The sequence below is a fragment of the Castor canadensis genome, chromosome 15 (genome assembly GCF_047511655.1).
Source record: "Castor canadensis chromosome 15, mCasCan1.hap1v2, whole genome shotgun sequence".
Classification (NCBI taxonomy): Eukaryota; Metazoa; Chordata; class Mammalia; order Rodentia; family Castoridae; genus Castor; species Castor canadensis.
The window spans coordinates 19,616,938-19,641,701 of record NC_133400.1 but is presented as its reverse complement, the minus strand read 5'-3'; the positions used below and the strand labels follow the sequence as shown (position 1 = coordinate 19,641,701).

At 49.0% G+C, this 24,764-nt stretch overlaps 1 protein-coding gene across 1 annotated transcript; it reads left to right on the top strand.

Annotated features, from left to right (window-relative positions):
- Positions 1 to 2,172: 2,172 nt before the first annotated feature.
- On the top strand, positions 2,173 to 10,266 carry LOC109693303 (pyrethroid hydrolase Ces2e-like). The gene is made up of 12 exons (XM_020174549.2): positions 2,173 to 2,338; positions 4,670 to 4,874; positions 5,487 to 5,628; positions 6,286 to 6,419; positions 6,501 to 6,759; positions 7,151 to 7,249; positions 7,524 to 7,664; positions 7,776 to 7,856; positions 8,172 to 8,316; positions 8,731 to 8,865; positions 9,372 to 9,444; positions 9,861 to 10,266. The coding sequence occupies exons 1-12, from the start codon at positions 2,263 to 2,265 to the stop codon at positions 10,045 to 10,047; spliced, it is 1,677 nt and encodes a 558-aa protein (XP_020030138.1). The 5' UTR covers positions 2,173 to 2,262; the 3' UTR covers positions 10,048 to 10,266.
- The last annotated feature ends 14,498 nt before the right edge of the window (positions 10,267 to 24,764 follow it).

Here is a 24,764-nt window from a genome sequence, read left to right as displayed (position 1 = left end):
GACCCTAAGGTCGAGAGCCTTGAAGCATCCCAGTAAAGCACGAGTCCTTGAGAGCAAGGAGGAATTGCAGGGTGAAGGGGACAGTCACAGCTCCCTGCCTCTGCTCAAGTGGTGGCTTTTGCCTTGTCAAAGTTCTCAAACATTCCCTGTTCTTTCCTCTCTGCCCTCAATGTCCTCATTGGGCCTGTGACTGCAATGACAGTGAACTTGATACTGCAGGTTTCAGGCAGGGCTTCCTGGTATTTTGGAGGTGATGCAGAAGCCACTCAAAACCTTTAGAAGAGGCTAAAGGGGGCACGGGAGGAGGGGAGGCAACCATGCCCTAAATGTAGCCCTGGCCCCCCTTGTAATCTGCTTATGCAGTGCCACTCTCCTGTAGCCCTGCTTTGCCAGGCCAAGGCAGAGCCCCAACTCCTGCTGCTCCATGCAAAGTCCAGCCAGATCTCAGTTGCTGTCACTGAGGCTGGGCCTGCTCTGCAGAAATGACCTAGACCAGAGAAAGGACCATGCTCCTCAACCAACACGCAGTGCAGCAGGGGACTGTGTCCAGTGGGCTCCTGCTCCTTCTGCTGGCCCTGGGTGAGGCTCATATGGAGGAGACAGCAACCGGGCTCAGATCTGCCTAAATTGTGCAGATGTCAAGTTGATGCCAGTTGTTCAATGTGCTCCTGACCATTTGTTCTTGTGGGTCTTACAACTGATTTTATCGAATGGGTGTGTCACTGTAATAGTAATCTAGACTTTGAGCCTTGGCCTCCATCCCCCTTCCCCATAGTGCTCTCTCTCTCTCCCTCTCTTGTTTCTTACTCTCTCTCCCTCTGTGCTGATGTACTCTGAGACTTATTCACTGCATGATTTTATCATGATCTTGGCCATGGTCAAGGTCAATGAGTTGGTGGAGAGGAAGTGGCAGAGCACGAGAGCACCCTGCCCATGAGATGGACAGCAGTCACAGAATTAGAAATGAGGGAGAAACCCTGTTGCTGTCCAGTTAACATGAAGGAGCTATAAGATGACCCAGTATGGGAGGAGTTGGCATCTTTCAGCCCCCACAGCCCAGCTGTAATTAGGTGAGGAATATTAAGGGCAGGGAGAGCTCTGCCCACACAGGGACTGCAATATTGGAAGGGAGACCTTGAATGGACAGAAGGCCTTGATGAATGGGCAAGGTCAAGGAGAAGCAGTGATCCAGGCTCCTGGTCCCTCCGTCCCGGGGAAATGCGGTTGCTGCCACCATGGCTCTGAGAAGGGACAAAAACTGTGTCGGGTGGGCTCTGAGTGCCTATGGGGGCAGGAACGCCGAGGTAGTTGTTGGTTTTCAGGGAGCAGGTAGTTGTTGGTTATAGGCTGTCTGAGATTGAGTTTAACGTAATTTCCTCTTGGAAATCAGGCTGGGTGGATGATCACAGACCCAGGATGCCTGCCCTACATCCACACAGCCCTCAGGATGTTCAGAATCTCAGGTGGGGCCCTGACTCCCCTGACTCTCCAAAGGCCTAGAAATTCGCTACTTACTTTTTAGTGCCAGGACCAACTGTCTCCCATTTCATAATGTTCCTATAGATAAGTGACTGTGTACTGGATTTGGATAGAGGTGATGGGATAACTGCAGAAGTGCCACAGTCTCAAGTGTGTTACAAAAGAAGGGCCAAGGCTGAGTTGGGAAGGGCCCTCAGATCACGGACTGTAAGAGATGAGGGACTGATGAAAGGGATGAGTAAACTGTGTGTCCTAATGTTCCGGAGGAGCTGTGCAGATGAAGGACACAGTTAATTAGAAGAAGGGCACAGCAAGGGCACTTGCTCATGCAGTTCCCTCCATGTCACCAAAGGCAGAAGCCATTGTCCATCTCTGGGATCCTGAACAAGCACCTCCACAGAGAAGCCCTCCTGGTTTCTCCAATTATAGCCTTCTGCTCTCTCTTTCCACCCCCTACAGTCTAGTGATCAGGACTAAGGCTGCAGAGTCAGTGATCATGCAGTGACTAGCTCTGTGGAGGGGCTTCCTGGTATCTCTGAGGGCAGCAGAAGAGACACAGTATTTTTGGAGGAGCTGAAGGGGGCATGGGAATAGAGGTGGCAGCCATGCTCTACCTGCTGGTCACTGGTTTCCTGTGACCTCTGCCTGCTCAGTGCCACTCCCATGCAACACCCACCTGGCACTGTTCCTACCCCTTCCCTGTCCAAACTCCAGTCAGGGTGAGGCTCTGATCATCAGTTGCCTGTCAGTGAAACACTGCAGACACGGTGCAGTGAGTCAACCATGCGGCTGGAACAACTTCCTATGTGGCTGAGAACCGTGGCCTGTGGGCTTCTGCTTTTCCTCCTCCATGTCCAAGGTGAGACTCCTGCAGGGGACGACAGGGACCAGGGTCAGATCTGCCACACTGTGCAGAGGCACAGCCTGAGACTGGGAGCGGGAGGACTTCAGGAAAGAAGGGACTGCTCCCATGGCCTCAATACCAACTCACAATTTACAAATAATTTGAGCTGGTTTGAGGAAAAGAAAATAAAGTATAGTAATTTTCAGATAAAGAGGACAGGAAGAATCAACCCTTTAAAGTCCATGTCTGAGAGAAAATGTCCACCTGTTAAAGGAGAGTTCAGGGGGTGAGCTTAATTGGGTGACTGTATGTATGTCCATCTTAGTATTGGCCTTGATTCTCCAGGTATCTGTCACCACTTTTCTGAAGTTGTATCTTGGCAGGGAAGTTTACTTCTTTGGTGGTCAGGAAGAGATACAGTGTAGAAGATATCCCCAGGTTATTGAAGAGCAAAGGGAGTTAACGTTTGTTACCAGAGTCTCTAGCATTTACATAAGGAGGGAAAGAAAGTCAGTTTAACCAACTAGCAGAGTAAACTGGTCAGCAGACAAACTATACAAAAAGGGTTTTTCCTTTTCTGGTTCCAATTACACTTGTGATAACAAAAGAAAAATTGGAGTGTGGGAACCTTTTCCCACCTAACATGTTTAAAGCCCAGGGTGGGTCCCGGAAATTGAGAGGGTCAGGGCTATCTGAGGACACACCACTGAATAGGCAGGCGATTAAGGAGGGTTGTGAAGAGCCAGGAGGGCAGGTCAGAAACCTGGGGTGGGATTTAGAACCTTTTCCTCCTGTATTTGTGGTCAGCCCACAATGATGATAATACTTTCATAGTGCTATTTTTCTCTGATTGTGACATCTCCTGGGCCAGGAAAGTACCCTGCCACCCTCCAAATGGGCCCCAGGCAAGGTTACTGGCCCTGAAGGGATTCACAAACCCCCGGTACCACATCTCAAAGCTGAAAGGAGAGACCACTTGGGTTCATTTCATCCTATGAACCTGACCTGTGGCAAAGGCATGGCTTGGCTTCCAGAGCAATGGGAATGTGCCCTTTGCATGCCATGTACTCTCCAGGATCTTATCAGAAGCTCATGTTCTCAGGACTCAATGCCCAGAATGTATGTGCAACCCTTGACCTCACTCTCCCCTAAGTCCCCTGGTATGGGCCCCGATGATATCTTCCCCCATTTCCCCAATCTAATCTGCCCTAAGAATCCCCCACCCATGGCCACCACTGCTAGACTCCCAACCTTACCAGCTCTTGGTCAGGATCTGGGAAGTCACCAAGGCCTTCTAGGCAAGATTTCACTGATGACTCCACTTTAAAATAGAATATGGAACAGAGATCTGGAGGATAATTGTTCAAAACCAGCCCTAGGCAAATAGTTCGTAAGACTCTACCTCACTAACACCCAAAAGAAAACAGGTGTGGTGGAATGGCTCAAGTGATAGAGTGTTTTCCTAGTAAGTATGAAGTCCTGAGTTAAAACCTCAGTTTCACCTAAAAAATAAAAGTAAGATAATAAGGATATGGGCTTTCTTACACAATCAAAAAGAATATCAGGGGATTGGATCCAGAGCCTCCCAGGTTGTATCTAAATCTGCAGATGCTTATGTCTCATATATAAGTGGCCTCGCCAGCTGCAGAGAGGCTCGAATGTTAGAGTAACTGCCTAGGAAGCATGAGGCCCTGAGTTCAAACCATAATGGCAAAAAAATTATAAAAGGCCCACTATTTGCATGTAACCTGAGCTTGTAGCTTTTGAAAAACCTCTAGGTTATGTATAGTGACTACTACAACGTGAATGCTATGTACATATTGGTATGCTGTGTTGTTTAGTGAACAAGAACAAAAATGTCTTTGTGAGGTCAACACAGACACAGAGTTTTTTTTAATATTTTCAATCTGCAAGATTGAATGAATCCAGGGATATGAACTCACTGAGATGGAGGTGTAGTAACTGGCACTTGTCTACACCACACTCCTGGCTTCTACAGAAGAACAATCAAATTCCCTTGGGCTGTAAACACATTGTGAATTTAGTGGTGCTTAGTACATTCACAGAATTAAAAACCTCCATTTCCCTTGCCCCAAAACAACCCCCAACCTCAGCCATGGACACCAATCTGCTGATCCTGTTCGTGATATAAAATTTTGAACTTTTCATGTAAATAGAATTAAGTAGCCAGTGGTGTGGGAGGGGCAGTATGAAAGGAGCCAGTGTTTGAGGACCAGTGTCTTGACAAGAGCAGACCTGGGAGTAGCGAGGAGGTGGCAACACTCACAGTGTGCATGACATCTCACTGGGCAGGACCAACTCTCATGTGCTTCTCTCCACCCACAGGCCAGGACTCAGCCAGCCCCATCAGGACCACTCACACAGGACAGGTGCGGGGCAGCCTCGTCCATGTGAAGGGCACCGATGTGGGGGTCCACACCTTCCTGGGAATTCCCTTTGCCAAGCCACCTCTAGGGCCTCTGCGGTTTGCTCCCCCTGAGCCTGCTGCACCTTGGAGTGGTGTGAGGGATGGGACCTCCCATCCAGCCATGTAAGCTCTCCCAGGGCCCAGGGAACTTCAGGGTTTATGGTGGGGCCCTCTGAGCTCAGGGCCAGGCCTACTGGTTCTTCCATCGGAACCCACAGACATTTTCCCTCTGCATTGGGAGGATTCTACATGCATTTTTCCAATGAATAGGCTAAGGTTGAGAGAGTGGAGCAACCCTGCCAGGCTCAAACTCAGGGCTTGGTACCTGGACAAGTTACCTCCGGGTGCGGTGGTAGGAGCAGAGACACACTTGGGTGTTCCTGGTGTTCTCTGCACCAGGGGAAGTGTCTATGGGAGAGGTCCAGGTTGGCTCCATGAACTGTGAGAGCCCCTGGTTCCAGCAGCAGAATCTGCAGGAACCTAAGCAGGGTAGCAGTGATGCTTCCTTGGGGACCCACCCTCCACAGGGATTGTGCCAACCTGCAGGGCCAGGAGCCATTAGCAAAGGCCTCCCTTGAGTGCGGCTCCATTAAAGCTCCACTAGAGCCTGTGGCCTGTACCTTGCTGGGGAATGAAGGGAGCAGAGTCTAAGGGTAGATGGGAACAAATCTAGCACCTGGCTCTAATATTGACCACTGTACAGTACCTGGAAAAACTGATTGCCATTTTCATCAGGTGTCTGCAAAATTCTGATATAATGAATACAGATGCTCTGAACCAGCTGAATCTGACCCTGCCTCCTGTTTCCATGTCTGAGGACTGCCTGTATCTCAGCATCTACTCACCTTCCTATGCCCATGAGGGCTCCAACCTGCCTGTGAGTGATATGCCATGGTCACCTAGGGACAGAGGACATTTATTTACAAGGAGATGGAATGAGCCAAGATCACCTGGGTCCCAATGTAAGGTGTCCCTGAGGAGAAGTCTCTCACTGCCATGTCCACAAAGTCTTCTCACTCAGAAAGGAAACCAACCATAGTATGAGAACACAGAGGCCTGACAACTCCTACAAGTCAGAGGTCAGAGGCCTTAGCCTTTTGATGAACTGAAGACTCACTCTAAGAACTTGGGCCCAGAAGACCCATGCAGGTGCCCAATTGTTCATCGTTGACATCACCCAAGTCCCCAGCCATGGATCATCTATTGTGCCAATGAAGTTAGGTGACCTTTTTCATTAATGTTAAGTGAGCCACTCAGAGAAACACCACTTCTCTTTTCTCTTCATATGTGTAGAGAGTAATGGCACCATTATTCCAGACTTGGAGCCATTAGTCCATGATTGGGTTCAAGGGGTGGCCCCAAAAAGGAATACTGAGTGATCTTGTGTCCCTAATGCATGGCCCAGGTCAGGGGCAACTGAAATAGTTCTTCCTATAGGGTCAGGTGCACAGGCCAATGTGAGCAATACAGGGAGAATCCCAGAGAGGGGTGTGGGCTGGGTCAGAACATGTGATCTCTGTCTTGATTTCCTCAGGTGATGGTGTGGATCCACGGAGGTGCACTGGTTGCAGGCATGGCTTCCTCATATGATGCTTCCATACTGGCAGGCACTGAGAATGTTGTGGTGGTTGCTATCCAGTACCGCCTGGGTGTCCTGGGCTTCTTCAGGTGAGCCTAGGGCTGGACAGGAGAGTGGGAACAGGGTAGGTCCAGGACAGGCCTGTGACCCTTGTCTCTGCCACTTTTCAGCACTGGAGACCAGCATGCATCTGGCAACTGGGGCTACCTAGACCAGGTGGCCGCCCTTCGTTGGGTCCAGAAGAATATTGCCCATTTTGGGGGCAACCCTGCCCGAGTCACCATTTTTGGCGAGTCTGCAGGTGGCACTAGTGTGTCCTCACATGTTGTGTCCCCCATGTCCAAAGGACTCTTCCACGGTGCCATCATGGAGAGTGGGGTGGCTCTTCTGCCAGACCTCATCTCCAGCTCCTCTGAGGTCGTCTACACAGTGAGTGACCTCAACTACCCCAGCTTACACCTTCCTCACCCTCAGAGTCTCTGTCTCCATGGAGGTCCTTTGGAAAACGTCTCTGTCCTTGAATTGATGAAAGGCTCAAAGGTCATAATGCACACCCCTTGCGTCATAGAGGCTCAGTGTGTTCTGTATCAGGAAAGTTGCCACCCTGGGACTCCTTTCATGAGCAGAAACTTGTAAACAGTTAGGGTGTTCTATGTAGCCCTGACCTCTAAACATCAGGGATGTGGAAACAATTTCACATGTGCAGCAAGCCATGCACTGTACCCTGGAGATATCTTGACACATGGAGCATGGTGGAGTCTGGGAAAAGCATTTCTCCTATCTGAAAGGATGAGTCAGCCTTTGCCCTGTTTCCTTACAGGTGGTTGCCAACCTGTCTGCCTGTGAGCGGGTAAACTCAGAGGCCCTGGTACACTGCTTGAGGGGCAAGAGTGAAGAGGAGATTCTGGCTATTAACAAGGTCAGGCTGATAGTGTGGGTATGGGGAAAGGGACAATACATAGGGCTTGAGGAGTCAGTCCTTACTACACTGAAATAATGACCTCTCCTCCATGACATGGTTCCCTTAAGCCATGAATGCAAAATGGAGACCAAGAGAGACTAAACTACATATAAGATCTCTTTGAATGGGTGTGCACACCCTGGGATGAATTAAAAATAGGTAGAAGTAAACCAAGGGCCTTAGAAAATGTCCTGTGCCTGACCTGGATCCCTGACCTTGAATGCCCCTTCAGCCTTTCAAGACCATACCTGGAGTCGTAGATGGGGCCTTCCTACCCAGGCACCCCCAGGAGCTGTTGGTCTCTGCGGATTTTCAACCTGTCCCCAGCATCATTGGTGTCAACACTGATGAGTTTGGCTTTGTCCTCCCTCTAGTAAGTCTCAGTTCCAACCTCTTGGGACCCTAGGAATCTCATGTAGTGGGGAGGAGGCCCTAGCAGTATGTGGCTTAATGGCATTACTTAAAGTCTCCTTCCACCACCCAGTACCTGGGCTACTCTGAAACCATAAAAGAAATAAACAGAGGAACCTTGCCTGCTATTATGGAGAGCACGACAGCAAACATGGTGAGTGAGGATTTCAGGGTCGGGTACCTGCTGTTATCTTGCTGGTGCAGTAAACTCAAGGAATAAAGGGTGGGCTTGGACTAATGCTGGGGCTCAAGTGGTTAGACCCCATGACCAGTGAGCATGGGGCCTGAGGAACCCTAGTACCACAAGAAAAGATGAAGGATGTGAGTGTTTGTGGTGGGGTCACTCCACAGCTTGGACCTTGCCAAGTACACCTGGTCCAGTCCCAGGCCCTATCTCCCCACCCTGAGGCGCCTGACTCCATGTCCTGGATTCTGCCTATGATGACTCTCCCTGATTCTCCTGGGCTAGGGCTTGCCTGCTGGTTGTGGTGGTCTCTTGATGGAAGAATACATGGGGGACACTGAGGACCCTCAAACCCTCCAAGCCCAATTCCAAGAGATGATGGGGGACTTCATGTTTGTGATGCCTGCGCTCCAAGTAGCACATTTTCAGCGTGAGTACATCTGTGACTGAGGCCTGAATGCATTGAGGAGCTCAGAACTGTGGGTCCCAAGTGAGCTCTGCGGTGTCCTGGTCCCCATCCACGTCTTTATCAGCTGAGTGCCACACACTTGATGGCCCACACATCAGTATATTCTCATGGCTAATGTGAGAGACTGATGTCACCCCATACACAGAAGACAAAGTGAGTCAGTAACATTCAGTGACTTTTCCAAGGCCACACATCTTGGAAGCCCAAGGCCATGACTGAACCAAGGACTTCCCACTGGGCCTGCTCCAGCCTGTAGCTTCCCTCCTCATCATCCAGATTCCAAACAGCTGTAGTCCTAGCTCACACTTCAGTAATGGTGAGGAAGGACAGCTCCAGGTGACAGACCACTACACTTCAACCTGTCCACACCTCTAGGTTCCCGTGCCCCCGTCTACTTCTATGAGTTCCAGCATCAGTCCAGCCTTTTCAAGGACTTCAGGCTGCCCCATGTGAAGGCTGACCATGGCGAAGAGCTTTCTTTTATCTTCAGATCCTTCTGGAACAGCAATGGTGAGTTTTCTTCATTTCCAAGAATTGGGGTGGACCTTGCTTGTGACCTGATGGGTGATTGTCCTTGATGTTGACAAGTGGAAAACTGAGGCTCAAAGAGAGACAGAATCAGGTGTGCACCATCTTATAGGTTAAAGGCACCACTAGGGTTAGAATCTAAGCTCCCTTAGACTCTAGTCTGTGTTCCTTCCACTGTCTTCACCTATCATAGTGTCAGGTAGGTGTGCTGGGGGCACAATCAAAGGCATGATTGCTCATACATGACTTCACAGGGTGAGAGGGAAGAAAGGGTCTCTAAAGCCAGTAATGAGCTCAGGACAGATGCAGCTCAAGGTCGGAATTAATAAGGGTAGGTTGGGCAAAGGAGGGCTTGGCCCTGAGTGTTAGGGGAGGGAACGGGACTTGGCCTGGTGTCCAGGGTCAGGTTATGGAGGGTGTTCAGGGTTGAGTCTGACTGGTTGGCCTGATGTGGTGGCCAGATCTTCACCTTGTCCTCCTCTATGCAGCTGACTTCACTGAGGAGGAGGAGCTGCTAAGCAGAAGGATGATGAAGTACTGGGCCAATTTTGCTCGGAATGGGTAAGAACACCCCAACACACCCCAATCCCTGCATTGGGCTCATCCAGCACTCCCCTCATCTGGGGTCGTCTCATTACCATGCTTGTGTCCTTAATCCTATGATTGTTCCCTTCTTAACACACTCAGAAGAGGACACGATGTGAGTTCCAGTCATTTGGCCCTTATGCAAGTGACATGAGAGTTGGTCCAGTGTACTATGTCATTATCAGAGCCTACATCAGAGAAGAAGGGACAAATATGCCAATTACCTGTGTCCCACATTTCTAAACACTGGGTCCTTACTTTCCTTTGTCTGGATAGGATGTGGCTTTCAGTCTCTACACACCCCTAGCCTGCTGGTTGCTTGGCCTGTCTGAGATTTGGAGCTTGTTATCAGAATGTCCCCAACTAACCCTACTGGGATGTTGTGTCCACAGGAACCCCAACAGTGAGGACCTGCCCCCCTGGCCTAGGCTCCATCACGATGAGCAGTACTTGAAGCTGGACATCCAGCCTGCAGTGGGCCAGGCCCTGAAGGCCGACAGGCTGCAGTTCTGGACCAAGACCCTGCCCCGGAAGATCGCGGAGCTTACAGGGCTTAAGAAGAATCACTCAGAGCTGTAGCACACTGTGTCCAGGGAGGGAGTGGGCTTGAGTTCAGATGGCATCAGCCTGAGGTGCTCACACACCCAGACATAAGCTGAGGTTGACTCCAACTGTCCAGTAGTCATACATCCCTGCACTCAGCCACCACTATGAAGAACTTACTGCATGATGCTCATCGCCACGTCATCACGAGTCCTCTCTTGTTACAAACATTCAATAAATGCCCATGAAAATGCGGATGGATGAGGCCCAATGCATGATAACACTGTTCCACACTGGCCTAAGCCCCTTCTTCTACAGCTGCAGATCTGGACCAAGACCTTGCCTCAGAAGATCGTGGAGCTTATAGGGTCTAAAATGAGTCACTCAGAGCTGTAGAAGATGGTGTGCAGGAAGGGAGTGGGCTTGAGTTTAGATGGCATCAGCCTGAGGTTGACTACAACATTCCCATACTCACACATCCATGCATTCAGCCTATACTTATAAATCACTTACTGTGATGTTCATTGCTAAGTTGCCCTGAGCCCTCTCTTGTTAGACACATTCAATAAATGCCCATGTGAAAATGCGGATGGATGAGGCCCAATGCATGGTCACACTCTTCCACCCAACGCTGACCCTGGCTCCTTCCTCTCAGGCTCACCCCTGTCCTTTTCCCACCTTCTCTCCCTCTTCCTATCCTCCAAATCCCCAATTCCATTTGAATGAAGGTGATGCTTTGGGCAATGCTACCTGTACCAGGTGGTCAAAATTTCCATGTCCATCTCTACAAATATCCCATGTTCTCTCTCATCGTAAGGGTCCAAGAGAAACCCCAGTTACTAAAGCCTTGGGGTCTTAGTGAGTTCAGCTGGTGCAACAGGATTATCATAAGAAATACCCGGCACTGTGGGGAGGGTCTGTGATCCAAGCTACTGGGGAGACACACAGGAGGGTTGCAAGCCCAGGAGTTCGAGTTTTTCAGAGAAACATTGCAATAACCCCCTGCTTTTCAAAAACAAAGCCACAAAAAATCATAAGCTTGTAATTTAAAAGCAAGAGCAACTTGTTCACAGTTTTGGAGACTGAGAATTCCAGGGTGAGGGTTAAACAGATTTGGTGTGAAATAAGGGCTCTGTGTCTGGATAAATGATGGCACCTGTGTCCAAATGTGTTGGAAAGTATAAATGATGATCCTCATGAGTTCATCACCTCCTAAGGAGGTGCATATCATCTGAATATCAGGCAAAGTCCTGAGGACTCTGAATATCATCACATCAGACATTAGGTTTCAACATATGAATGTGAAGCACACAGTCTGTCAGACAACAGTAACTGGAGCTCCCAATTATGAGCCCCAAGGAACCCGACTACTGAAAATGTCCCTAACTATGGCCCTGTAGATTGAATATCATTTAGATTGGCATTGAAACAACCCACTCATTCATCTGTTTCTTTCTTAAAGCTGTGACTGGACCCTGGTTTGCAAGGAGCAGGACTGGGCATGTCCCTTAACCCCATCAACATTTGCCATCTCAGGGGTACCATGAAGAGGCAGGTGTGTTTCTCAGTGGCCTGAAGTTTGCTCTTATTCTCTGTGGTTCTGTACACAGTGTTAGGCCACAAACACATGAGCACTGCACATCTCTGAATTTGCCTGTGGGAAGTGTCCTAGAGGATGGACTGGGGTATGGGTCAGAAAGTCTAGACATGTCTACCAGAAGTGATTTCTATCACCTGGTTCCCTGAGGTCTGTCCATCCCAGGAGGTGTTCTCATGCCTTTCAGAGCTCCCCTGCAAGTTTCTGACCCTCTGAGCATCCCCTAGTCTCTTTGGTTCTCCAGCTGATTAATTTTCATTCTTCCATTATTTTTGTCCCTACACTGTTTTTGACCCCCCCACCCAGTATAAATCTTCTCTTGTACTTTATGTTATATACAAAGATGCCAAATTGTACTCACACTATTTCTTTGACCTCCCCAAAACCATTTTCTCCGTGTAATTAGGAAACTGTGTCCCTCTTCCTATAGACCTTAGGATTCCACCATGCCCTACCTCTAACTGACTCAACCACTGGGGCCAGATCACATCCCATTTCTTTCATCCACTGTATTGAACCCCAACCTCAGGGCCTCATGACTTTTTCGGAAGAAAGATGAAGATTCCCACATTGCTTTGTGTACCAGGTGGCGGTAAGGACAACATGAAGACTGGGCTAAGGAGCCGGACAGAATCAAGAACACTGTGAGTGACAGCACTGGTGCTTGTGTCCTGAGACATCACGGAGCTCCTGCTGCACACAAGCTCCTGTGTGGTGTAGGTGTTGCCGATGTGCAGGATGGTTCCCCTAGGGTTCCCAGGGAACGTCTCGCATTTTTTAGCTGTCATTTTTTTAGAGCTTTATTGAGGAAGAATTGACATGTAATTAAGTTCACCCACTTACCTGCGTACTTTGGTAAAGCTGTGGCAATGTATGAGACATGGAGTCACCCCCACATCCAGTATTAGAACTCATCTTTCATCCCAGTGCTCATCCTCACACCCTTTACAGTTACTCAGTGTCCTGAGCCCTATTCCCTAGCAAACAGCCATTTGCTTTCTGTAAATTGCAGTTTGGAATCTGTACATAGTTTGGACACATTACAGCCTTTGCTGTCACATCGTATTAAAGGAGTCATTTGTGACTTGTTCTGTCACCATGTATAATGACTTTGAGTTTCAAGGAACACTTCCTTCCTTTTACTGAGGAGAATGAGTCCATGTGTGCACACACTACATGGATTGTTGTATCTGAGTAATTTCTGCTTGGGGATGTTTTTTCATGAGTACAGTATTTTTTAAAACAGACTGTTGCTGTGTAGTGAAAACTGGCCACAAAATCCCATCCTCCTGTGTGAGCCTCCCAAGTACTGAGATTAGAGGCATATCCCATCAACCAACGGTCTAGGTCATTTTTAATCAAGCTGTTATGTACATTTTCAGACATGACTTTCATTTCCTTTTGATAAGACCTGAATGGAATTGCTGAGTCATATGACAAATACATATTTAACTTAAGGAAAATGCCGGGCTGTCTTCTGAAAGGACTAGGTCATTTTGCATCCACACCAGCCATGGATGAAGGGACCAGTTGTTGCATGTTTCAACACTTGAACGTATTGTTCTTTAATCTGGTTAAAAGCCTGTCACCTCAAACTTAGCCCAGGTCCATAGAGCCCTATCTCATCACAGCACTGCAACAGCAAGTTCACTCTTAATTGCTGGATAAACCTTGTTCTCGGTAAGAGCTAGAAGCAGGGGAGCCACGAAGTGGGGTACGGTGAGCAGGGTTATAGGTCCTTAAGAAGTGCTAGTCAAACTGTGTTTCCATTGAACAGCCATTCCCAGACAGGTAGGGGTACATGCAGGGAGGGGTCCATGCAGACCCTCAGACCAAGAATCAAAGAGTCAAGAGGCCTAGAAGGAGTAAAGTATGAGTGTTTGAGAGCAAGGAGGAATTTCAGGATGAAGGGGACCATCACCTCTCTGTGCTGCCAAACCTCACTCCAACATTTTTGAGGTGGTCTACTAGCGAGTGCCCTCATCAGCCTAACCGAGACCCTCTGCCTCACCTTTACCCTCAGAGCCTCTGGCTCCATCGAGTTGCCTTTGAAAATATCTTCATCCTGGGAATTGCTAAACGTCTCAAGGGTCACCATATATACCCTTCTGCCTCACAAAGACTGAGCGTGTTCCATGGCCAAGAAAGCTGCCACCTTGGAATTCCCATTATGGGCTCCTACTGGAGCTTCTGAATGTCAGGGAAGTTGGAACAACATCACACCTGCAGCAACCCACACACTGTCCCGTATGAGATGTGCTGACACATGCACTGAGTTAGGGTCTGGGAAAAGACTTTTATCTCTGAATGGATAAGGCAGACTCTGATTATTTTCTTTACAGATGGTGGCCAATCTGCCTATGACCAGGTGAATTCAGAGGCCCTGGTGGACTGCCTGAGAGGCAAGAGTGAAGAGGAGATTTTGGTTATTAATGGAGTGGGTGTGGAAGAAGAGGGATATAAATAGGGTGTTGGAGCCAGTCCCTACTTCTATGAACCAATTACTTCTTCTCCATGATTGGGTGTCCTTGAGACATCAATGCAACATGGAGACCAAGAGACACTACACCAGGTGTAGGATCTCTTAGGATGGGTGTGAGCACCCTGAGAAGAATGTGGAATGGGTGGAAGTAACTCAAGGACATCAGAAAATGTCCTGCACTTGGCCTTGATCCCTGACCTTGAATGCCACCTCAGCCTTCAAGACATACCTGGTGTTGTAGACTGAATCCTCCTACCCAGGCACCCCCAGAGGCACCCCTGTTGGCCTCTGCTGATTTTCAACCTGTCCCCAGCATCATTGGTGTCCAGAATGATGAGTATGGCTTTGTCCTCCCCATGGTAAGTCTCAGTTCCAACTTCTTGGGACCCTAGAGAGCTCTAGAGTAGTTAGTGGGAGGAGGGTCTAGTGGTATGTGACTTCAGGACTTTAGATCCATGCCACCCCAAACTGAAACCTTCCATCATCCAGATCATGGGGTAAAATCAAACCATACTGGAAATGAGCAGAGGAACATTGCCGACTATTATACAGAATATGACAGCCACATGGTGCCTGACGATTGCAGGGTTGGTTTGCATTGCACAGATATCCCAAGATATCTTGCTCATGCAGTAATACCAGGAATAAAGGGTGGGATGGGATTGGGGAAAAGGCTCAAATGCTGAAGTGACTGCTGAGCAAGTATGAGGCATTGAGGTCAACTCCCAGTACCACAAAACAATGGGAGTAAAGGGTGGGGTACATGTGTATTTGAGTTAAGGTCACCCCAGATCTTGTTCCTTACCCAGTATACTCGATCCAATCCTGGGCCCCACCTCTCCACCCTGAGGCTGCTGCTTCCATGTCTGGATTCTGCCTATTATGACTCTCCCTGATTCTCCTGGGCTAGGGGTTGCCTTCTGCGTGTGGTGATCTTTTGATGAAAGAATACATGGGGGACACTGAGGACTCTCAGACACTCCAAGCCCAGTTCCACGAGATGATGGGGGACTTGATATTTGTGATGCCTGCACTCCAAGTAGCACATTTTCAGCATGAGTACATCTATGATTGAGTCCTGGCTGCATTGGGGAGCTCAGAGGAGTGGATCCCAGGTGAGCTCTGTGGTGTCCTGGTCCCCATCCAGGTCTTTATCAGCTCTGAGTGCCATGCACTTGATGTTCCACATATCAGGACATTCTCATGTCTAATGTGAGAGACAGATGTCACCCAATTTTACAGAAGACAAACTGAGTCAGTAACAGTCAGTGACTTTTCAGAGGCCACACAGCTAGGAAGCCCAAAGCAATGACTGAGCCAAGGCCTTCCCACTGGGTCTGCTCCAGCCTGGGCTCTCACCTCATCATCCAGATTCCAGACAGCCATGGACCTAGCTCACACTTCAGTTTTGGTGAGGAAGGACAGCTCCAAGTGACAGACACCACACCCCAACCTGTCCACACCTCTAGGTTCCCATGCTCCTGTCTGCTTCTATGAGTTCCAGCATTGGTCCAGCCTTTTCAAGGACATCAGCTACCCCACATGAAGGCTAACCATGGCCATGAGGTTTCTTTTCTTTGGATACTTCTTGGACAGCAATAGTGAATTTTCTTCATTTCTAGGAATTGGGATGGACCCTGCTTAGGTACCTGAAGCATGATTGTCCTCACTGTCCTGTGGGGGGAAAACTGAGGCTCAGAAAGAGACAGAATCAGGTGTGCACCATCTTATAGGTCAAAGGCACCAGTGGGGTTAGAACCGAAGCTCCCTCAATCTCTAGCCTGTGCTTCTTCCACTATCTGCACCCACCATAGTGTCAGGTATAGGTATAGAGGAGGGGAGTGGTTCAAAGGCATGAGTGCTCCTGAGTGACTTCACAGGGTGAGAGGAAGGAAGGGGCCGCAGGGTCAGGATTGAGCTCAGGACAGATGCAGCTCAAGGTCAAGATGAATAAGGGAAGGTTGGGGAAGTGTGGTAGGGGCAGGAACGGGACTTGGCCTGGTGCGCAGTCAGGTTATAGAGAGTGTTGAGAGTGGAGCATGACTGGGTGGCATGATTTGGTGACCGCACCTCTATGAAGCTGACTTCACTGAGGAGGAGGATCTGCTAAGCAGAAGGATGATGAAGTACTGGGTGGGCCAACTTTGCTTTGAAAGAGTGAGAGCACCTCCACACACCCCAGTTTCCCTGCATTGTGCTCATCCAGCGCTCCCCCTACCTGGGGTGGCCTCATTCCCATGCATGGGTTCTTATTCATATGATTGAACCCTCTCTAACCCACTCAGAGGAGGACACCTTGTGAGTGCCTGTCATTTGTCCCTTGTCCAAGTGACTTGAGAGTTGGTGCATAGTACTATGGCACTATCACAGCCTTCCTCAGAAAAGTTGGGGAAAAATAGGCCAACTGGCCCTACCCGATGAGGAGCAAACACTCATGAGAGGTTCTTCCATTACTACATCAGGATATGATGTAGCCTTCACTCTCTACCCCTGGCCTGCTTGGTTCCTTTATCAGACCAAGATCTAGGGGCTGATGACTTGGCTTGGTATCAGAATGAACCCCACCCACCCTAAAGGATGACAGATCCTCAGAATGCCAGCAGGGAGGATCTGCCTTACTGGCCTGTGCTTGACCAGGATAAGCAGTACTTGCAGCTGGACATCCAGCCTGCTGTGGCCCAGGCCCTGAAGGCTGACAAGCTGCACTTCAGGACCAAGATCTTGCCTCAGAAGATCGTGGAGCTTATAGGGTCTAAAATGAGTCACTCAGAGCTGTAGAAGACGGTGTGCAGGAAGGGAGTGGGCTTGAGTTTAGATGGCATCAGCCTGAGATTGACTACAACATTCCCATACTCACACAGCCATGCATTCAGCCTATACTTATAAATCACTTACTATGATGTTCATTGCCAAGTTGGCCTGAGCCCTCTCTTGTTACACACATTCATAAATGCCCATGTGAAAATGTGGATGGATGAGGCCCAGTGCATGGTCACACTCTTCTACCCAACGCTGACCCTGTCTCCTTCCTCTCAGGCTCACCTCTGTCCTCTTCCCACCTTCTCTCCCTCTCCCTATCCTCCAAATCCCCAATTCCATTCAAATAAAGAAGATGCTTTGAGTAATGTTACCTACATCAGGGGGTCAAAAATCCATGTACACCTCTAGAAAAGTCCCATGTTCTCTTGATTCTGTAAGGGACCAATAGAAACCCCAGTTACAAAAAGCCCTGTTTTCTATGATGCCTTGTGCATCAGGTGGCAGACAAGGATAACATGAAGACTGGGCTGAGTTGGGAGAGGTAAAGAAGTTTGAGTGACAGGACTGGTGCACTGTGTCCTGAGAGATCACTGAGCTCCTGCTGCACAAAGGCCCCTGTGTGGTGTCAGTACTGCCCATGAACAGGATGCTTCCCCAAGGGGCTCCCAGACAACTTCTTGCAAATTTAGCAGTTATTTATAAGATTTTTATTAAGGAGTAATTCACATGTAATTAAATTCATCCATTTACTGCAGAGTTTGGTACATTTATGTAAATGTATGAGACATGTAATCACTGCAAACTCAGTGTTAGCACAATTCTTTCACCTCATAGCTTATCTTCACACCCCTTTATATTCATTGTCCTGGACCCTGCTTCCTCGCAAACACCCAGTTGATTTCTGTCAACTGTAGTTTGGAAACTATATACAGCTTGGAAATGTTAAAGACTTTTCTGTCACTTCGTATGAAAGGAATCTTTGGTGACTTGCTGTGCTACCAGGTTAAATGTTTTGAGTTTCAAGGAACACTTCCTTCCTTTTATGAGGTGAGCAATTCCATGTGTGCACACAATACATTGATGTACATCCGAGTAACATCCATTTTCAGCTGTTTTTTGTCGTTCATTTTTTTTAAAGTGACACAGATTACTCCAGAGGCACCTGCACACCCATGTTTACTGCAGTACTATTCACAATAGCCAAGTTGTGGAAACAGCCAAGATGCCCCACTACTGACGAATGGATCAAGAAAAGGTGGTATCTATACCCAATGGAATTTTATGCAGACATGAAGAAGAATGAAATGTTATCATTCGCTGGTAAATGGATGGAATTGGAGAACATCATTCTGAGTGAGGTTAGCCTGGCCCAAAAGACCAAAAATCATATGTTCTCCCTCATGTGCTGACATTAGATCAAGGGCAAACACAATAAGGGGATTGAACTTTGATCACATGATAAAAGCGAGAGCACACAAGGAAGGGGCGAGGATAGGTAAGACACCTAAAAAATTAGCTAGCATTTGTTGCCCTTAATGCAGAGAAACTAAAGCAGATACCTTAAAAGCAACTGAGGCCAATAGGAGATGGGGACCAGGAACTAGAGAAAAGGTTAGATCAAAAAGGATTAACCTAGAAGGTAACACATAGGCACAGGAAATTAATGTGAGTCAATGCCCTGTTTTGGCTTTGTCCTCCCCAATGTAAGTCTCACTTCCAACTCCTGGGACCCTAGGAATCTCATGTAGTGGGGAGGAGGCCCTAGCAGTATGTGCCTTCATGGCATTACTTAAAGTCTCCTTCCACACCCAGTACATGGGATACTCTGAAACCATAAAAGAAGTAAACAGAGGAACCTTGCCTGCTATTATGGAGAGCACGACAGCAAACATGGTGAGTGAGGATCCAGGGTTGGAAGCCATTGGAGAGATATCCCAAGATATCTTGCTGGTGCAGTAAACTCAAGGAATAAAGGGTGGGCTTGGACTAATGCTGGGGCTCAAGTGCTTAGACCCCATGACCAGTGAGCATGGGGCCTGAGGAACCCTAGTACCACAAGAAAAGGTGAAGGATGTGAGTGTTTGTGGTGGGGTCACTCCACAGCTGGACCTTGCCCAGTACACCTGGTCCAGTCCCAGGCCCCATCTCCCCACCCTGAGGTGCCTGACTCCATGTCCTGGATTCTGCCTATGATGACTCTCCCTGATTCCCCTGGGCTAGGGCTTGCCTGCTGGTTGTGGTGGTCTCTTGATGGAAGAATACATGGGGGACACTGTGGACCCCCAGACCCTCCAAGCCCAGTTCCAAGAGATGATGGCAGACTTCATGTTTGTGATGCCTGCGCTCCAAGTAGCACATTTTCAGCGTGAGTACATTTGTGACTGAGGCCCGACTGCCATTGGGGAGCTCAGATCTTTGTGTCCCAGGTGAGCTTTGTGGTGTCCCGGTCCCCATCCAGGTCTTTATCAGCTCTGAGTGCCACGTGCTTGATGTTCCACATATCAGGATATTCTCATGTCTAATGTGAGAGACAGATGTCACTGCATTTTAGAGAAGACAAACCAAGTCAGTAACAGTCCGTGACTTTTCCAAGGCCACACAGCTTGGAAGCCCAAGGCAATGACTGAGCCAAGGCCTTCCCACTGGGCCTGATCCAGACTGGGCTCCCTACCGTATTGTCCAGTCTCCAGACTGCCATGGACCTAGCTCACACTTCAGTAATGGTGAGGAAGGACAGCTCCAGGTGAGAGACACCACACCCCAACCTGTGCACACCTCTAGGTTCCCGTGCCCCCATCTATTTCTATGAGTTCCAGCATCAGTCCAGCATTTTCATGGACTTCAGGCCGTCCCACGTGAAGACTGGCCATGACGATTAGTTCTCTTTTGTATTCTGACACTTCTTCAACATCAATGGTGTGTTTTCTTCATTTCTAGGAATTAGGATAGACCTGCTTAGGGATTTGATGGGTGATTGTCCTTGCTGTCCACAAGTAGAAATCTGAGGCTCAGAAATAGACAGAATCAGGTGTGCACCATTTTATAGTTCAAAGGCACCACTGGGGTTAGAACCCAAGCTCCCTCAGACTCTAGTTTGTGTTCCTTCCACTGTCCTCACCTACTATAGTGTCAGGTATGGGTGCTGGCGGGGGGGCTGGTGGTGTTTCATAGGCATGATTGCTCCTAAATGTCTTCCCAGGGTGAGACGAAGAAAGGGTCTCTAAACCAGGAAAGAGCTCAGGACAGATGCAGCCCAAGGTTGGAATTAATAAGGGCAAGTTTGGCTAAGGAGGTCCTGGCCCTGGGTGTTAGGGAAGGAAACGGGACTTGGCCTTGGATCCAGGGTCAGGTTATGGAGGGTGTTGAGGGTGGAGCCTGATGGGGTGCCCTGATACGGTGGCCAGATCTTGACCTGTCCTCCTCTATGCAGCTGACTTCACTGAGGAGGAGGAGCTGCTAAGCAGAAGGATGATGAAGTACTGGGCCAACTTTGCTCGGAATGGGTGAGAGCACCCCCACACACCCCAATCCCTGCATTGGGCTCATCCAGCACTCCCCTCATCTGGGGTGGCCTCATTACCATGCACGCGTCCTTAATCATAGGATTGTTCTCTCCCCCACCCACTAGGAGGAGGTCACGATGTGAGTGCCAGTCATTTGGCCCTTGTCCAAGAGACATGAGAGTTGGTCCAGAGTACTATGTCACTATCAGAGCCAATGTCACAGGGGAAGGGACAAAATATGCCAACCAGGTGTGTCCCATGTGGACTAAACACTGGGTCCTTACTTTCCTTTGTCTGGATAGGATGTGACTTTCAGTCTCTACACAACCCTAGCCTACTGGTTGCTTGGCCGGACCGAGATCTGGGGCTGGTATCAGAATGTCCCCAACTAACCCTACTGGGATGTTGTGTCCACAGGAACCCCAACAGTGAGGACCTGCCCCACTGGCCTAGGCTCCATCACGATGAGCAGTACTTGAAGCTGGACATCCAGCCTGCAGTGGGCCAGGCCCTGAAGGCCGACAGGCTTCAGTTCTGGACCAAGACCCTGTCCTGTGAAGCACACAGTCTGTCAGACAACAGCACCTAGAGCTCCCAATTATGAGCCCAAAGGAACCCGACTACTGAAAATGTCCCTAACTATTGTCCTGTAGATTAAATATCATTTAAGTTGGCAATGAAAACCACCCACTCATTCATCTATTTCTTTCCTAAAGCTGTGATTGGACCCTGGTTTGCAAGGAGCAGGACTGGGCATGTCCCTTAACCCCTTCAACATTTGCCATCTCAGGGGTACCGTGAAGAGGCAGGTGTGTTTCTCAGTGGCTTGAAGTCTGCTCTTACTCCATGGTTCTGCACACAGTGTTAGGCCCACAAACATGTGATTACTGCACATCTCTGATTTTGTCTGTGGGAAGTGTCCTAGAGGATGGACTGGGATAGGGGTCAGAAAGTCTAGACATGTCTACCAGAAGTGATTTCTATCACCTGGTTCCCTGAGGTCTGTCCATCCCAGGAGCTGTTCTCATGCCTTTCCGAGCTCCCCTGCATCTGATTAACTTTTATTCTTCCATTACTTTTCATTCCAGTTCCTGAAGTCCTCTTAGTGCATTGCATAACTGGCAGGGTTGATGTATGGATGCTTCCTCTCCCAGCACATGGGACGCACTGCTGAAAGCTCCGAGCGCTGAATGAGGGTGTCAGACTCCAAGGACCCTCACTGAGTCTGGAGCATGGGATGGGCCAGGCCAAGTGAACAGAGTGGTGGTGAGTGGACAGTGTGTCAGGCATGTAATATGTGAAGTCAGTGCTTGCAGCCCAGTTTCCTTAGACATACTGAGGTGACAAACACAAAGCAGCAACAACATCCACAGTATGCCTGACTGCTGATTGGGCAGGCCCAACTCTCATGTGCTTCTCTCCACCCACAGGCCAGGACTCAGCCAGCCCCATCAGGACCACTCACACAGGGCAGGTGCAGGGCAGCCTCGTCCACGTGAAGGGCACCGATGTGGGGGTCCACACCTTCCTGGGAATTCCCTTTGCCAAGCCACCTTTTGGATCGCTGCGGTTTGGACCCCCTAAGTCTGCTGCACCTTGGAGTGGTGTGAGGGATGGGACCTCCCACCCAGCCATGTAAGCTCTCCCAGGTCCCAGGGAACTTCACACCGGGGTGTCAGGCCCTCTGAGCTCGGCCATGATTAGTATTCTTCCATTTGAACCTCACAGTTTTCCCTGTGTGTTGGGAGGATTCCATGTGCATTTTTCTATGAAAGTGCTACAGTTCAGAGGGTGAAGCAACTTTGCCAGGCTCTAGCTCAGGGATTCACACCTGTATAGTGGTAGATCCGAATGCTGAGAGAGGAGCACAGACTCACTTGGGCCCTGATTCCAGTTATGACAAGTGTTCTCTGCCACCAGGGCAGGTGTTCTGGGAGAGCTTTAGGTTGGTTCTATGAACCTGTAAGAGCCCCTGACTTCATCAGCAGATTCTTCAGGTCCCATAGTAGGGCAGCAGTGGTGGTTTCTTAGGAATCCCACCCTTCACAATCACTGTGTCAACCCACAGGGACAGCTGCTATTGGGCAATGGCCAAGTGTAGGTGCTTAAACTGGATACTTTGTAAGACAGTTGAGCTTTCTGAAATCTGGACTTGGAACAAAGGATATCCACTACCCTGTGGGAAGTAATCTCAAATCATTCATGCAGCCCCTGTGAGTAGCATAGGGGTGCATCCCCCCTATGCCTGACCTAATGGGCTGGGGACAAGCAGAAGTGATGGATGTCAATATTTGTAGCCCGTGGATCCTGTAGAGACTGCTAGGAGTCGTGATATCCCAGCCTCAATAGAAGTGAGATCCAAGACTTTCAACAACCTTCAGGACTCCCTCAAATCTGGCTTCATTCCAACACTTTTAGAGCCTGGGGCCTGTACCATGGTGGGGAGGGACGTTAGAGAAAGATCCTCTGTGTTAGGGCTCCATCTAGGGGTGGACGGGAGCAAATCTGGCATCACGGTCGGTCTCATTTCTCAGTTCCTGGAATTACTGTCTGCCATTTTCACCAGGTGTCTGCAAAATTCTGATATAATGAATATAGATGCTCTGAAGCAATTTAATCTGACCCTGCCTCCCATCTCCATATCTGAGGACTGCCTGTATCTCCTCATCTACTCACTTGCCCATGCCCATGAGGAATCCAACCTGCCTGTGAGTGCTAGGTTGTGGTGACCTGGTGAGGGAGGACATTTTTTTACAAAAAGATGGAAAAGGCCAAGCTCCCAACTGTGGCATGGACACTGATGAGAAGTCTCTCACAATCATGTCCAGACTGTTCACTTACCTAGAGAGAGCAACCAACCCTGGGAAGGGGACACACACTTCTGACAGCTGTAAGAGGTCAGAAGCTCTGGATTTTCATCATCTCAAGACTCCCTCTAAGAACTTTGTCCCAGAAAACACATGCAGTTGCCCAAGTGTTGATCTTTGAGGTCACCCAAGTCCCTAGTCATGGATTATCTATTGTGCCAATGAAGTGAAATAACCTTTTGAATAATGTTGGTGAGACACTTGGAGAAACACCACATTTCTTTTCTCTTCATATGTGTCTGAGAAAAATGGTACAAAGATAAAAGCCTTGTAGTCATCAATCTGAGTTTGAATTCATGGGTACCCAAAAGTTAAACTGATTGATCTTGGGTCCTTCACTCATGGCCCAGAACAAGGTAGACAGAGAGTTTCTTTTTATGTGGGCAGCTGCACAGAGCCTGAGGGAATAAGTTAGGGAGCAGCCCAAATAGGTTTTGGGTGGGACAGAGCCAGTGATTGCTGTCTTGATATCCCCAGGTGATGGTGCAGATCCATGGAGGCTCAATGGTTGCAGGCATGGCTTCCATATTTGATAGTGCTATACTGGCAGCCATTGAGAATGCAGTGGTGATCACTATCTAGTACTGCCTGGGTGTCCTGGTCTTCTTCAGGTGAGCCTGGAACTAGATTGGACAATTGGACTGAACAGGAACAGACAGTCCAGTGAACTTGGTCTCTACTACTTCTGAGCACCTGAGACCGGCATGTCACCGGCACCTGGGAGTACCAGAACAAAGTGGCTACCCTATGTTGGGTCAAAGAGAATTTTGTCCACTTCGGAGGCAACCCTAACCACATTACCATTTTTGTTGCTTCTGCAGGTGGTACAAGTGTGTCCTCACATGTCGTGTCCCCCATTTCCCAAAGCCTCTTCCACGGTGCCATCATGGAGAGTGGGGTGGCTTTGGTGCCAGACCTCATCTCCAGCTCCTCTGAGGAATGAGTACATCTGTGACTAAGACCTGACTGCCATTGGGGAGCTCAGAGCTGTGGATTCCAGGTGAGCTCTCTGGTGTCCTGCTCCCCATCCACGTGTTTATCAGCTCTGAGTGCCAAGCCCTTGATATTCCACATATCAGGACAATTTTAAGGCTAATGTGAGGGACTGATGTCACCCTATTTTACAGAAGACAAACTGAGACAGTCACAGTCAGTGACCTTTGCAAGGCCATGCAGCTTGGAAGCCCAAGGCCATGACTGAACCAAGGCCTTCCCACTGGGCCTGTTTCGGCCTGTTCTCCCAACCTCATCATCCAGACTCCAGACAACCTTGGACCAAGCTCACACTTCAGTAATGGTGAGGAAGGACAGTTGCAGGTGACAGACACCATACCCCAACCTGTCTACACCTCTAGGTTCCCATGCTCCCACCTACTTCTATGAGTTCCAGCATCAGTCCAGCATTTTCAAGGATATGAGGACGTCCATGTGAAAGCTGACCATGGTGATGAAGTTCCTTTTGTCTTTGCATACTTCTTGAACAGCAATGGTGAATTTTCTTCATTTCCAGGAATTGGGATGGACCCTGCTTGGGACCTGAGGGG

What these genes read in the sequence shown, in the direction of transcription:
- LOC109693303 (XM_020174549.2), top strand. Translation starts at nt 2,263, where the DNA reads ATGCGGCTGGAACAACTTCCTATGTGGCTGAGAACCGTGGCCTGTGGG. An exon ending in TTTCCTCCTCCATGTCCAAG is followed by an intron (nt 2,339 to 4,669) that starts GTGAGACTCCTG and finishes CTCCACCCACAG; the next exon opens with GCCAGGACTCAGCCAGCCCC. An exon ending in ATGAGGGCTCCAACCTGCCT is followed by an intron (nt 5,629 to 6,285) that starts GTGAGTGATATG and finishes TGATTTCCTCAG; the next exon opens with GTGATGGTGTGGATCCACGG.